Source organism: Galeopterus variegatus, unplaced genomic scaffold (genome assembly GCF_000696425.1).
Source record: "Galeopterus variegatus unplaced genomic scaffold, G_variegatus-3.0.2 Scaffold8120, whole genome shotgun sequence".
NCBI lineage: Eukaryota > Metazoa > Chordata > Mammalia > Dermoptera > Cynocephalidae > Galeopterus > Galeopterus variegatus.
Window position 1 is genome coordinate 1,588 of NW_007734231.1, and position 13,999 is coordinate 15,586.

At 34.1% G+C, this 13,999-nt stretch overlaps 1 protein-coding gene across 1 annotated transcript in view; it reads left to right on the top strand.

Annotated features, from left to right (window-relative positions):
* Nucleotides 1-883: 883 nt before the first annotated feature.
* The window catches only part of LOC103608188 (prostaglandin E2 receptor EP3 subtype-like), a 44,325-nt gene continuing 31,209 nt past the window's right edge, over nucleotides 884-13,999 (top strand). Inside the window, exons 1-2 of the mRNA XM_008592634.1 lie at nucleotides 884-946; nucleotides 2,150-2,329. Of these exons, the coding sequence (XP_008590856.1) occupies nucleotides 884-946; nucleotides 2,150-2,329 (243 nt within the window). The remainder of the gene's footprint in view (nucleotides 947-2,149; nucleotides 2,330-13,999) is intronic.

The window sequence follows — 13,999 nt, forward strand, 5'->3', positions numbered from 1 at the left end:
TGCAGTATATGCATGTATTGAAACAACACACTGTACCCCACAAAAATAAATCTAAATAAAATTAAAAAAATAATTAGGGGCTACCTTAAAAACTATTAAAAAAAAAAAAAAAGGGGGAAAAAAAAAAAAAAAGGGGGAAAAAAAAAAAAAAAGGGGGAAAAAAAAAAAAAAAGGGGGAAAAAAAAAAAAAAAGGGGGAAAAAAAAAAAAAAAGGGGGAAAAAAAAAAAAAAAGGGGGAAAAAAAAAAAAAAAGGGGGAAAAAAAAAAAAAAAGGGGGAAAAAAAAAAAAAAAGGGGGAAAAAAAAAAAAAAAGGGGGAAAAAAAAAAAAAAAGGGGGAAAAAAAAAAAAAAAAAAAAAAAAAAAAAAAAAAAAACAAATGGTGTAAAGAAGAAAGTACCATTGCTGGAAGAGTCTGGTTAGAGGTGTTTTGAATGCTCAGGGATGTTAAATTCCATTTGAGGCATGTGACCTGAGGGGACAACATCCTCATAAGTGTGAGCCTCAAGAGAGAAAAATGTACTGTAAGCAACAAATGCAAGCCACATAGATAATCTTAAGTTTTCTAGTAGCCTTGTAAAAAAAAAGTTTAAAAAACATACAAGTGACATTAATTTTAATAAGTATTATTATGTAATAAATGTTTAACATTTAATAATTATTTGATAATGTTTAATATTTATTATGTAATAAGTGTTTTTTATCATTTATTACATAATAAATATTACATATTCTAACATCTCTATGTGCTCCATCCACATTTCAAGTGCTCAATAGCTGTGTAGGTCTAGAAAGGTGAATGAAGTGGCCAGTTACAAAGTCGACTCCTCTCTCTGCATGCAAATGTGAATCCATGTTTGGGTTGTTCCTGCTTTTTTTGCGAATATGAACAATGCTGTTATGAACAGTCATACACACAACTCCTGGTGTGGGAAGTCTCGCTGGGAGGTAGCAAGTGAAATAGTGCCAAATTGTTTTCTAAGATGCTTGTTCCAGTTTACACTCAGAGTAGTATGTGAAAGAGTCTTTGTTGTTCCATACATATCCTCATTAATATTTGATATAGTCACATTTCTTCATTTTGGTCAATCTAGTGGGTGAAAAATGGCATCTTATTTTGTCTTAATTTACATTCTTGATGATTAGTGATTATGATTAATGAGTTTAAACATATTTTCATATGCACATGAACCTTCATTTTTCACTTCTGTGGAAATCACAAATATTCATTCACAAGTATGTATTAATTCAAATATAAATATATATATGTTGTGTAATGTTATATTCATATATTCATATATCATATATTCATTCAAATATAAATATTTGTTCATGTACAAATATTCATTGAGAACCTACTACCTGGTAAATATTGGTCTAGGCACTGGGAATATACTAGTGGGGAAAAAAATAGTCCCAAATCCCTGCCATCGTGGAATTTACATTCTAGCATGTTTGAGGGCATGGGGCAGATACAAAAAAAATAATGCCATATGTTATATGGCGTTAGTGAACTTGGGTTTAAGTTTGGCTCAGACATTTCACATCATTAAATCTTGGTTTTTACGATTATAAAAAGGAGGCGGTAATAGTATCTATCTTATATTATTTATTAAATGCACATGAAGAACTTGACACAGTGCTTGGCAAAAGGTAAGGATTCAGAAATACTAACAGCACTAATAATAACAATATTATTTTCCCATTTCTTGCTCCCACTCTTTCTTCACTGGATTTAATTTTTTCAGTAAGAACTACTGAAGTTTAAACATTAAATATGTTTAGGATGTTGTTGAAGTGTTTGCTATAATTTGGGTGTCAACCTACAGGTATTTTCTGCAACAAGACATATGACTTTGGCTAATTTTGAGATTTGTTATTTTCAAGCTTCTTAAATTCCAAGGACCAAGAGCCTGAGAACAATGTGTGTTTTAAAAAGCTGCATCATGTCAAATAGCCAAAAATGTGGGAAAATTCATAGGAATGTTTTGTATAATTTAGGACTGTGTTCTGTGACTATAAATGTTGCTTGAATTAATCATTTCAATTCTACAACCAATTTATTGAAAATCTTCTATGCAAAGTACTGTGTAGAGGAGATACACATGACCTTATTAATAATCTTTGGAATAATTATTTGTCCTTTTTTAGATAATGATGTTGAAAATGATCTTCAATCAGACATCAGTTGAGCACTGCAAGACACACACAGGAAAGGAGAAAGAATGCAGCTTCTTCTTAATAGCTGTTCGCCTGGCTTCATTGAACCAGATCTTGGATCCTTGGGTTTATCTGCTGCTAAGAAAGATCCTTCTTCGAAAGTTTTGCCAGGTAGCAAATGCTGTCTCCAGCTGCTCTAATGATGGACAGAAAGGGCAGCCTATCTCATTATCTAATGAAATAATACAGACAGGAGCATGAAAGAGAACACTTAATTACCTTGCATGTTCACAGCTTTTGGCAACAAATATCCCTAAACCTTACTGTGAAGTTAGGCATCTCTGGCATGCCACTGTTTATGCATTGAAGTGGAATTTTTGATATAAAGCTAAATAGTCTCAGAATCATAGATAATCCCTTATGTGCCAAAAGTATTGAAACACAAACAAAAATATATTAATAGCAGTCTAGTGTTTTTTGGGTCTCTGCCATTTGTAGTTGAATGTGATTAATTATGTGATGAAAACATTTTTTATAAATGACCTTCGTCTATTGGTGGGAGGCAGGGATAGCTACTCTTCCAGTATACTGAGCACATGGGGGATTTAACCGCATATATCACTGAAGACAAGGAGATAGCGATTTGTTTTTGTTCAGGGACATTGGTCTCTGTGTTCTCTTTCATTGTTTCTCTACTTTCCCTCTGTCATTCCCCCACCCTTACATTTTTAGGAGAGTTTAAATTGGATGAAAAAAAGTATCACATATCCAGAATATTCATTGATACTGAGTTATTTAAATATTGCTCATTATATCAAATTAGCTCCTAACCTTACAGAGTTTAAGTTCTGGTTGGGTTGATAATTAGGTTTGCTCCTTACGTGAATAAGAGTTCGTGACTACCAAATTGCTAAATATTCTTTCTTTTGAATACATTTTGCATTCCTACAAGCCTGGAGAAGATTCATGAAACTGATCTATAAGAGACAGTGAAGTGATTTTTCCAAATGCGGTGTAACAACTGCTTTGAGCAAAATATGGGTACTCTGATTAATTATTTCCTCTGATTTTTCCACCAAAAGTATTCTCTGGTCTTTTGAATCTTCAAATACCAACTCTGATTCTACAACAAATAAATATTTTGAAGATTTGATGAAGACTTTCCATTGTTTGGCCTATTTATAGGATAAGAAAATGAATAATTTTGGCCTGTTGCAGCTCTTTCTCTGCCCTGTCCTCAAAGTAACTCTATCTAAATATTTATTATTAAAATGTCTTTCCTACAATATACATGAATACAAACCTTGATAGCTAAGCTTGACATCTTTGTGGCACAAGTAGATCACTACATTAAGTTTTGGGAATTGCAGTTTTTACAAAAGTGTCCCCATCAAACACAGTGGTCCTTTAAGTTAAACCTACCCAAAATGCTGTCACATTCTTTGGCACATTCATTTTGTAAATCCATTTTAATTGGTTTTAATTGCAGGCTATTTCATTGCTTTCCTAGTTTTTTAAAAGCTTGAGATTTATACTTTGTATAGTAACTGCATTTTTCTTTGTGCTTAGTAGGCATTTCGAGAAGAAAGAATTCTAACGTGTACGCTATATCTATTAGATTAATACATACATCAGTTTAGGTCAATGAACAATAATCAATATAAATGGCCATGTCAAATTGAGTCAGAAGACAGAATCTGCTGAAAGTGTTTATGTAATTCATCATGGTTCCACTAATCTAAATTTTGGGAAAGATGAGTAATAATTTCTACTGAAACCCCATTGTAAAATCTCTCTAAGCCATAGAATTGGGTAATCCTATAGGTCACTTTATGGGGTATAAGACAAAACAACCTACTTTATCTTAAGGAAAAAAAATGTACTTATATGACCGATACTAAAGAAGCTTTACCTCTTGGGTGGTCTTCTGACCCTAGTTTACAATCAAATAGGCCCACAGGCGGTATGCATTTGAGTGGTATGAGCATGATTGGGTTCTTTCTTTCAGCACCTAGTATAGCATCTATAATATAAAAATTATCCAATAAATATTTGTTCAGTGCATAAATAAATAAAAGTCTGCCAAAACTGAGTGTACATTAGCGAGGCATATGCAATATAGTTAAAGTGCTTCATGCCATTACAGTTCATCAAGCTGATACAGTGAATGGCTTCTGCTTATTTAATTACAGAAATATGAATTTATCTTCAAAGATGTAATGTCACATTACTATACAAAAAGGTGCTTTGTTTGTACTAATACTTTAGGAGACTAATACTTCCAAATGATAATGGAGATGATTGTCAAAAGAATATCACTTTTCGTCAAACCACAAAAATAGACAAAAGAGCCCGAAACTTACACTAAACTACAGAATAAATTCCTGCCCAGGGGATACATGGTAGGAGTGGATGATTGGCAGCTTTTGAACAAGCTTGAAAAGGAAATGGAAAAAAAAGAAATTGTGTAAATGGCATGTGAGTTCCGTTATCTACACAGCCATTTGTTAGTCCAGGGAAAACCTGATAAGAAGCAAAAATCCCAAATGATTTTAGCCTTCGGATGATACTTGAGGTTAGATTTCAGAGGCAGTATGCTGACGCTCTAGATGTGGTTAGAAAAGTAGACATCTACAGTCCCTGAAGAAGGGCATTTTAGTCTGTTTCTAAGTTTAAGTTTATTGGCCTTTAAGTTCACTCTCATACACTTAGTTTATCCATGTGTATATCTGAGGAGGAAAAATGCATGCATAAATTAGGACAATTCCTGAACTATGAAGTATTGGTTAAAAAACAATTAGAGGCCTAGAAAATCATGTAGAAAGGAGAGAGTGTATGGAATGTAGAAATATATGTGAAATCAACAAGTGTTGATTTTACAAAGCAGTCCTGATTTTCCAAACAATGAATTTATACACTATGTTGTGTCATAGAAGAGAATGATGACATACTATCCAATAAGAACAGTTTACTTTTCAAATAAAATAGGTATAGTGAATGTCTTGAAAATATTTCTAAATTAAAGAAACAAAATGTGCTATCTCAAGATTTACCAAATTTACCTAATGCTATATACCAAGATATTTTAAGTAAATGTAAGTGTTTAATCCTGCCAGAAATTAAAGGTGTGTATATATTTTTACTTAACACCTCTTTATTTCATGAAAGATTTCTTGGCCATGTTACAGAAAAAATGTAGAATCTCATGAAAGTTAAGTATGAAAGATCCCGTGACTCTGTCAGCATTGATTAAAAGATAAACTTAAAACTCTAACAAGCAGTATTTTAATAAGGTGGTCACTCTGTGGCAGTATTCTAATGTTAGATTTTCAAGTGGATTAGGTCTTTTATTTATTCAGTGCTTTTTATATTTTTCTTGGCTTTTGACCCCAAATTAGTGATTAGCATTCAATCTCTTCCATACCAAAATCACTTAATATGTTTTTTGGGGGTTGTGATCAAATCAGAGACTGAAAACAGGAAGATTTTGTTCATTGAGACTATAGGCATGCATATTGCCTGCTTTTCTTTTTCCATGACCATGAAAATACTCCAAATCCCTACTTATTTTCATCATTTAACTCCAAAAGCTTCTCTTGGAATAAACGGGATACTAGGAGATGAGTGACAGTGAGACTGCAGAGTATTTATTACTATAAATGCACTCAAAGCTTTATTTAAATAATTAAAATTTCTGTCTTATCTGTATTAAAACTTTAGGTCATCAACCGTGACATATTTTTATCACAAGTGCTTGTTTATTACTTGCTTTGTGCTTTTATATGTCTCACAATCTGTTAAAATTTGGGTCTAAATAAATGTGCAGAATTGTGCAACTGTGGCTAAGTCCATAGGACTGTTTTCTGAGTTGCAATAAAATGCTGATAAGAGGTGACATATGTCTGTGATGCTTCATGACATAGTTTATGATAGAGCCAATTTACACAATTTAAAAATCAACCTAAACTCACATACACATTTTAAAAGAAACTGACATCAGTTCAGTATTATAAGGAAACTAATAAGTTGAGATTACATATGTAATATGAATCAGAGAATTAGAGAAAATATTAGGGAAATTTTTTTATCTATTTTCTATTTTATAGTTTCTAAAATGAAGATTCTATTTAAAGACTTATAATGTATACCAGTTTAGTTATATACCATTACTGTGTGATACCATAATAGTACATTACAATTCTCTAGAAATATGATTTAATCATATATATTATATTAACTTATATGTCACATATTTTCTTTATTAAGAATATAAATTATTTTATTTTCAGAAGCTTTGCATCAATCAGTTTTATATAAAAAGCAACCCAAAATATCTGCTGGGCTGCATATTTCTTCATTGGGAACTAGACTGATTCCCCCTACCCTCATGCCTCTAACCTCACTATGCATTCTCTCTTAGAGAGAAAGTCACAGAAATATTTACTATTGGTGAAGCCGGGATTGTTTTTAAGAGGAGAGAAAACAGCTTTATATTTTCAATATGTCAATGCCCTCATTTATGAAACAGATCTGAATCTGTTTTTTAATAAGTCTGCTTTGATGGAGCAATTTTATTATGGGAGTCAAGGTAGTAAGGAAAGAGATTACCATCAGGAGTAAATACTTTTTGAGCATCTCAGAGATGACCCTACCTCTCAAGTTATTTTCAGATGTGCAGCTCTTAAATTCCATTGTGAAATGCTTTAGAATTAGAAAGTTTTGATTCTTTAGTTTAAAGTAAATCAGATATCTAGCCAAAGCTAGCTAAACACTGAACTTTAATAGTAATTTGAAAATAGTTTTCTTATACAGTTTTCAATTTCTGTAGAAATCAAAACTGTAATGTTAAGCAGGGGAAAATACATGTAACTTACTGATACATTTCAATGTTCTTTCTACTTTTGAAAGGGTACTAATGCAGGGAGGCAGGAGGGATAGGGTAGAGGACATAGAGAAAGATATAATGGAGAACCTGTCCACTTCCAACCTGTGAAAATTCTTCATCTTTTAGGCAAGACCCTGGAAGCAGACAGAGGAAGGGACTGCATTTATCTTTGCACTCTTGAGCATCAGTAGGACGAAGTGAGGAGTGGCCAAGGCTTTTTTCTATAAAAACAAGTGATAAGTTCACTCAGATCATCATTGGCCACTAAACTCTCTTCCTTCACAACTCTTCTGAGAGAGAGAGACAGAGACAGAGAGACAGAGACAGAGAGACACAGACAGAGATCTTCTTTTCTTTTACCAAATGTTTTTGTGTAAATAGTATAAGGTTGTTTAAGCAAACGAATTAAAAATAGCTGCTGATGATCTTGATTTGTTTAAAGTGAAAAAAATGTAAGTACTATTTATATAGTACACCTAAGGAAGAACTGCAATCATTGGCACTTTAATCCATATTGTAAAGCTTAGTATAAAAAGCATACAGTTCACCTCCTTTCGCCATCCCACCCCTCCACACTTGGTTGAGTGGGAAGGTATATTTTGCCACCTCTATGTAAAGCTTTTTAGGTAGTTATCTTCACTATATTTAAACATATATTCCAGTGTGTTGTAAAGGCTGGTCTTCAATACTGTGGAAACAAAGAATAAAGGAGACTATAAAAAGTACATTAGCATTTTGTTGGCATTCAAGTCATAGCTAGTCTGTGTATTTAATAAATGTATGTTATTTATGTTGTGTTTATCAATGGAAAATAAAATTCAATCTTCTGAAATGTCCCTGTCTTTTTTTCCTGATGCCAGCTCATATCAGGAATGTTTCACTTATAACTATGTTAAGTATTTTGCTGAAATACTATTTGACATACTTTGTCAAATAATAGCACAATGTAAGGCAACAGCCCCATGCTGTTTGGAACAATTACATCATTTTGTTTTATAGTCCACAATAATGTACAGAACAAATTACCGTTGATTTGCTGTAAGTCTGCGAGAGCTCTTTTCCCATTTTCAACATGATACATCTTCATGTTATAATCCCAAGATTATTGTTTTTAACACAAAACACATTTATAATCATTCTAAACTTAGTTCTTACTCTTTCTTGTGGTTTCTGGTGTAATATATATATATATAGGCAGCCAAAGTAAGAATTGTCCTTGCTCGTAGTCAGATCCTTTAGAAGACTTGTACCTAGGTATGGGAGTGAGCTGATTACTGGTGGAGCCTAATGCTGGGCTGCCTCACCACCCCGTTCCATGTGTTTATTCAGAACACTCTTCCTCTTCCTTCTTCAGCCAAGGGAGGAGTTCTGTTGCATGGAGACTGCAAAGTCAGGCTCATTAAAAGTAGCTCATTGAGCTTGCCCTCTTTCCTCCTAAAAAATGGCGTTAGAGAATGCTCTTTTCCTAGTTCCTCACACACTGGGGTTCTAGGCCTCAGGCCAGATCTTACTGTCTCTACGGCGGTCTTTGTTCTGTAGCATTGCAGGTAAAAGTCATTATGGATGCTATGACTGTGGCTGGACAGAAATTTCCACCAGCCTGATGGTGAACCTACAGGCCATGGAGTGAGACATCCCCAGTGTCATGTGCTCAGAGGCCATGGGATTGGATATCCTTGAATCTGGTGTTCTTGCTGATAACAATCTTGAATAAATCCAGTATAAATGTTGGGCATGGAAAAATCCAAGCCAGTTCCCAGGCTTGTTTTCTTTCTTCAACATATATTTGTTGTGAATCTATGATGCACCAAGCTGTGGTAGATTTTAAGACACAAGGGTGAATAAAAGCCCTAAGCTTTCAATGAATGTATAATATAGTAGGGGAATAGGAAACAATTTGATTAGAGCTACAATTAGAGGAAGTATATGGTATTATGAGACAGAGGGGGGATGTGACACTAAAATGGGAAATAGTTTCCTGTAGATGATATTTAATCTGCATTTTGGAGAAAGGAGTAGGCATTAACCTAGAAGGGAAGACATTCTAGGATATTTTTTTACTTCGACTGTCCAAAGCAATTTCCAAGGCTTTCAAATGGACTAATTTCTAGTGGCCCTGTGAGATGTGTGAGTTTGAATAGAACAACAGCTCTGAGGGCAGGCAAAAGTGGCAAGGCCTTAGGGCAGGCTTTCTCAGCCTTGGCACTGTTGACACAGTGGGTCAGATAATTCTTTGTTTTGTGGAGCTGTCCTATACATCATAGGTTGTTCAACAGTTTCTCTGGCTTCTACCCACTAGATACGAGTAATACTTCCCTAATTGTGACAATCAAAAATGTCCCCAAACCAAATGTACCATGGGGGACATCATTGCCCCAATTTGGAAACTTTGCCTCAGGGCAAGGGCTGTGGCCACCAAGTAGCTGCTATGTGCTTAGAGGGTTTGCAGGATGAGGCCATCTGTGGACCATTCTGATGTTTCCTGAGGGTGTAGGCACTTGAATGCCAGTTTGTGTCTGACTGCACAAAAATGTGGCACCACCGCTACCACAATGCCTAGATCACCACAGGCCCTGATCGGCTTCCATAATCCCATAAACCTATTCACAGATGAAGAGGTACAATTTCTTAGAAAGTATCATCTTCCTATTGATGCTTCCAATCCCTATTCTGTATTTGATAAGAGGCCCTAGGGTTCTATGTTTCTCAAAGGGATGTCTAAAGTAAATTCTTTTCTCCCAGGACCTTTAGAAAATTTCTTGTAGTTCTCCATAATTAAATACACATTTCCAGGCAAGTGTTTTAATAGGAAAGAACTAATTTACCAAACTCTTTTCTTTAATGGGCTTTTTGCATATTTGGCCTGTAGTACAGAGCTGTGGAAGCTTCATTTCATTTGAAAGATGATTTTTATCAAAGGTCAGTCAAATACTAGGCAAATATCTCTTGATGAGCCTTTGCCTTTCAGAATTCATGCCAGTGTGATTCCTCATTTATAGAGTTATTACCATACATTCTGACAACAGAGTTCAAGTCAGAATCTCTATTACTGACACTACTTAAAACTCTTGTTTGTATGAAATAGGAAGACAGATTTGCCTAAAAAACCCGAAACCCAAATCTGACCAAAAAAATAAACTTAGAACAACTGTACTCACTCATCAACTATAAATTTCTAAGTCCTTTCTATGAAAGGACTATGGATAATCAGTGATTATGCCAAACATTCTTATGTAAATTTTTCAAAGAAGGTTTTGAATATAACATACAAGGTTGTCTGAATCTGATTTTGAAAAGAACATTGAAAGAAAATAATTCTGAAATCATAACCAATCGAGGCTTTCCAAAGTCAGATTTGATTAGAAAGTCTGGTTCTTAATCACTGTGGAGTCAGAGATCCCTGAGAATCTGATGAAAGATATGGATTTCCTCCCCACAAAAAGGGCAGAGGACTTTTGTGCAGTGTCAGAAATTATACAGATCTCCTGAAGTCTGCTTGTAGACCTCTTGGGAATTTATGGACACAGGTTAAAAAAATCTTACTGTGAGAGAGTCTCTATGATTCAAGGAACTGCAGGGGTTTCCATGTTTGGTTAGAAAGCTAAAACCTAAAACTGGAACTAAAAACTGGAGCCATGAATGCCAAAATTCCTTCACATCTCACTATATGCCCATAATAGTAAATCAACTTAATCAAGGGTAGAATTATTGCAAAGAACTACAATCTTTTTTAAAAAATTGCCATCACATTAGGATAAGAAACACCACAGTCCAATCCAATAGAGGAGCAATACAGATTACTCACCCCCAAACAGGTTGAAAAGTAAAAAGACCATTTTTCTTTTTAAATGACAAGTTATCCAATGACGTATTTGCCTTACAACAAAGAGGTTGTTTTAGTTTCATCCAAATTTATAAGTAGTTATTCAAAAATCAGTAAAAAATTGCCCTCCCTGAAAAATTCAATCTCCTATACATAAACAAGCCACATGGGTAGAATCTAACTTCATGTTACTAGGATATACTCACATAAGTAGATACATGCCTATTTATACTTCTGCATGTACTAAATGTGTGCATTGCTATTTAGAATGCAAGCAGCGGGGATGATCTTATTGATTGAACCTTTGAATAAGAATGCAAGGCATACACTTCAGACTTTCTTACAAACGCAAAATTAATGATCCTTTAAGCCAGCTTTTAAAGCTATTAGTACAATGCCATACTGATGCTTTATGGTTTGTATTTTCCAGAGGGAAGAGTATGGATCAATTAATGACATTAATCTTTACATTTCTTTTGCCTTATGGGGGAAGATGGAAAAGAGATCTTAGAGCATGGAAGTATTTGTCAAGTAGATACAGCTCTTTGACACCAAAACATCCTACATGTGGATGTGTGTGCATGAATTGGACAGCTGCACAACTATGTGCATGAAATTGCAAGTTGGTTTTCATGAGTCAGGGGGTCAGTGGTTTAGAGTCTTCTTAGAAAATCCATGAAAGGCCATCTTCAGAGAGAAAGAAATTGCCCTTTGTTATTTTCAACATTGCTTGACCATTTAAACTTTTTGCTTTAGCATCTTTAAGAATTAAAGTGACAAAATTAAGTTTTACTTGGAGAAATGATATTGGTATATTGCCAAAGGGAACCACTGCGTTAGATGTTGTGCAGCCCTAATTAGATATGCAAGGCTCTTATCCCAGATTTTCTTCCACCATGTCCATTTTGAATATTCCTGCTCCTATCCATTCAGAAGATTAATAATTCAAAGCTGAAATAATTCATTTATTTTAACCACTGTTAAGAAGTTATAGATTTAACTTAAAATATTTTAAAGTATGAAGTCATTTTGCATAATTGCTCTCTAATGTCATAGTGTGTGTCATAATGAAAGAGAAGAGCTTCCACATTGGGCGAGTCAGAACACCTAGGTACTGACTTGCTTTTTCCTGACATATCAGTAATCCTTTCTGAACCTGAATTTTGTCATCAGCACAAGACTGTTAGGATTACGTGGATAATGAAGATAAAGACACATTTGAAAGTGCTGTACAAGTGGTTAATAATATTTTATTAATATTTTTTATTTTTATTGTTTTATTAATGAAACAATATTAGAAAACCAATTATGATTATTCTCATCTCAAACAACTTTAGTACATTCTTCCCAATTTAGTATTCAGCAGTCACACATTCACCAGAAAATATAAGTGATATTAGAAGACTGGTTCTGGTCCCAGATGGGATGTATGAACTTGGTAAAGATACAGAGCTTCTTTTAGGCTTAGTGCCTCATATGTAAAATAAGGGATTGACATGTCTTCCAACTTAAAGGCGATGATTCTCTTTCCTCTGGAAGTGTCATAAAGCCACGTTTTCTTCTGAATCTTGTAAAACAGCTCATAGGAAATCTCCAGGAGACATAGATAGCAAGGCTCATAAAAAGTTTCTGTTTATTTATTTTTTTTCTCCAGGAAGAATCATTAGGTTCCCACTCTCTCTCGCCTGTGAGATTGATCTCTTTTTTCAACCAAATGCAAGATCCTGGAACACAGACACCGTGCCTTTGATTTGTTAAGCATTTGTCCCTCCTTTCCCTTTACTCCTTGTCCAAACTACCAAATCCTATGCTTTTAGTCATTAAATGACATGTCTTATTTATTTGTTTATGGCTTAGGAAATATTGTCACAAAGATTAGGTCATGTAGATTTTCATACACTTGGGCTTATTAACATGCGTATATTTGTGATGTCCATTATATCTCAAATTAGTACAATAGTCCCTCTTTTCTATAGGAATGCGTTCCATGATTCCCAATGGATGCTTAAAATCAAGGATAGTACCAAACTGTATATATTCTATATTTCTTTCTATACATACATGACTATGATAAAGTTTAATTCATAAATTTGGCAACAGTAAGAGATTAACAACAATAGCTAATAATAAAATAGAACAATTATAAGAATATACTGAAATAAATGTTATGTGACTGTGTTCTCTCTCCCTCTCTCAAAATACCTTATTGTACTGTGCTCCACCCTTATTCTTGTGATGAAGAAGGGATGGAGTGAGATTTTATCACACTATTCAGAAGGGCATACAATTTAAAACTTATGAATTGTTTACTTCTAGAATTCTCCATTTAATATCTTTGGACCACAGTTGACTGTAGGTAACTGAAATCATGGAAAATGAAACCATAGATAAGGGGGGCTACTGTATTTCTTTTGTTACATTATTTCCTTAAATACATTTTTGTGGAAACATTATGTGCATCTCCTTAAGAAGTCAAATAGTGCTAAATGACTTACCATGAAACCCAGTCCTCATTCTAACCCTACCCCACCACCTGCTCTCCAGTGCCCTCTACTTTCAGGTTATTTTGACATTTCTTCTAACACATACCATCATATTTCTAAGTAATATACTTATGTTGCTATCTCTTGCCTCCTCAACTGTAGACATATGTTGATTTTCTATTTTGCTTTCCTCATCCATTCTTCCGTCATAGTCATCACACAATTTTTATTAAATAAATATTCAATGTTTGCATTTTTATGACATGACAATTGTTCATGCTAAATTGGTAGGACTGATTATGTTTCTTTTCTTGAACACATTTTACTTTTTCTAGAGTTAAGAACACAACACATTTTAAATTTGTATAGCTTTTCTTTGTGTCAATCACTAAATCTTAATCGTTTCTCAAGTCTGATATCTTTACCCCCTTTGGAGTCCAATATTTTCCTGGGTTTCTCAACTATTCATCCTTTTGCCTCTCTTTCATTGATACCTTCCCTGTTACCCAGATCCCATGTGTTCCTCTTTCGTGAATTATTCACTGATTTTGACCATACCTGCTTTAAAATTGGCTTCTTAGTAGGAAAGAATGTAAGGAACCAAACTCCTAGAAATACAAGAGAACGTTTATAAACAAACACGAACAATA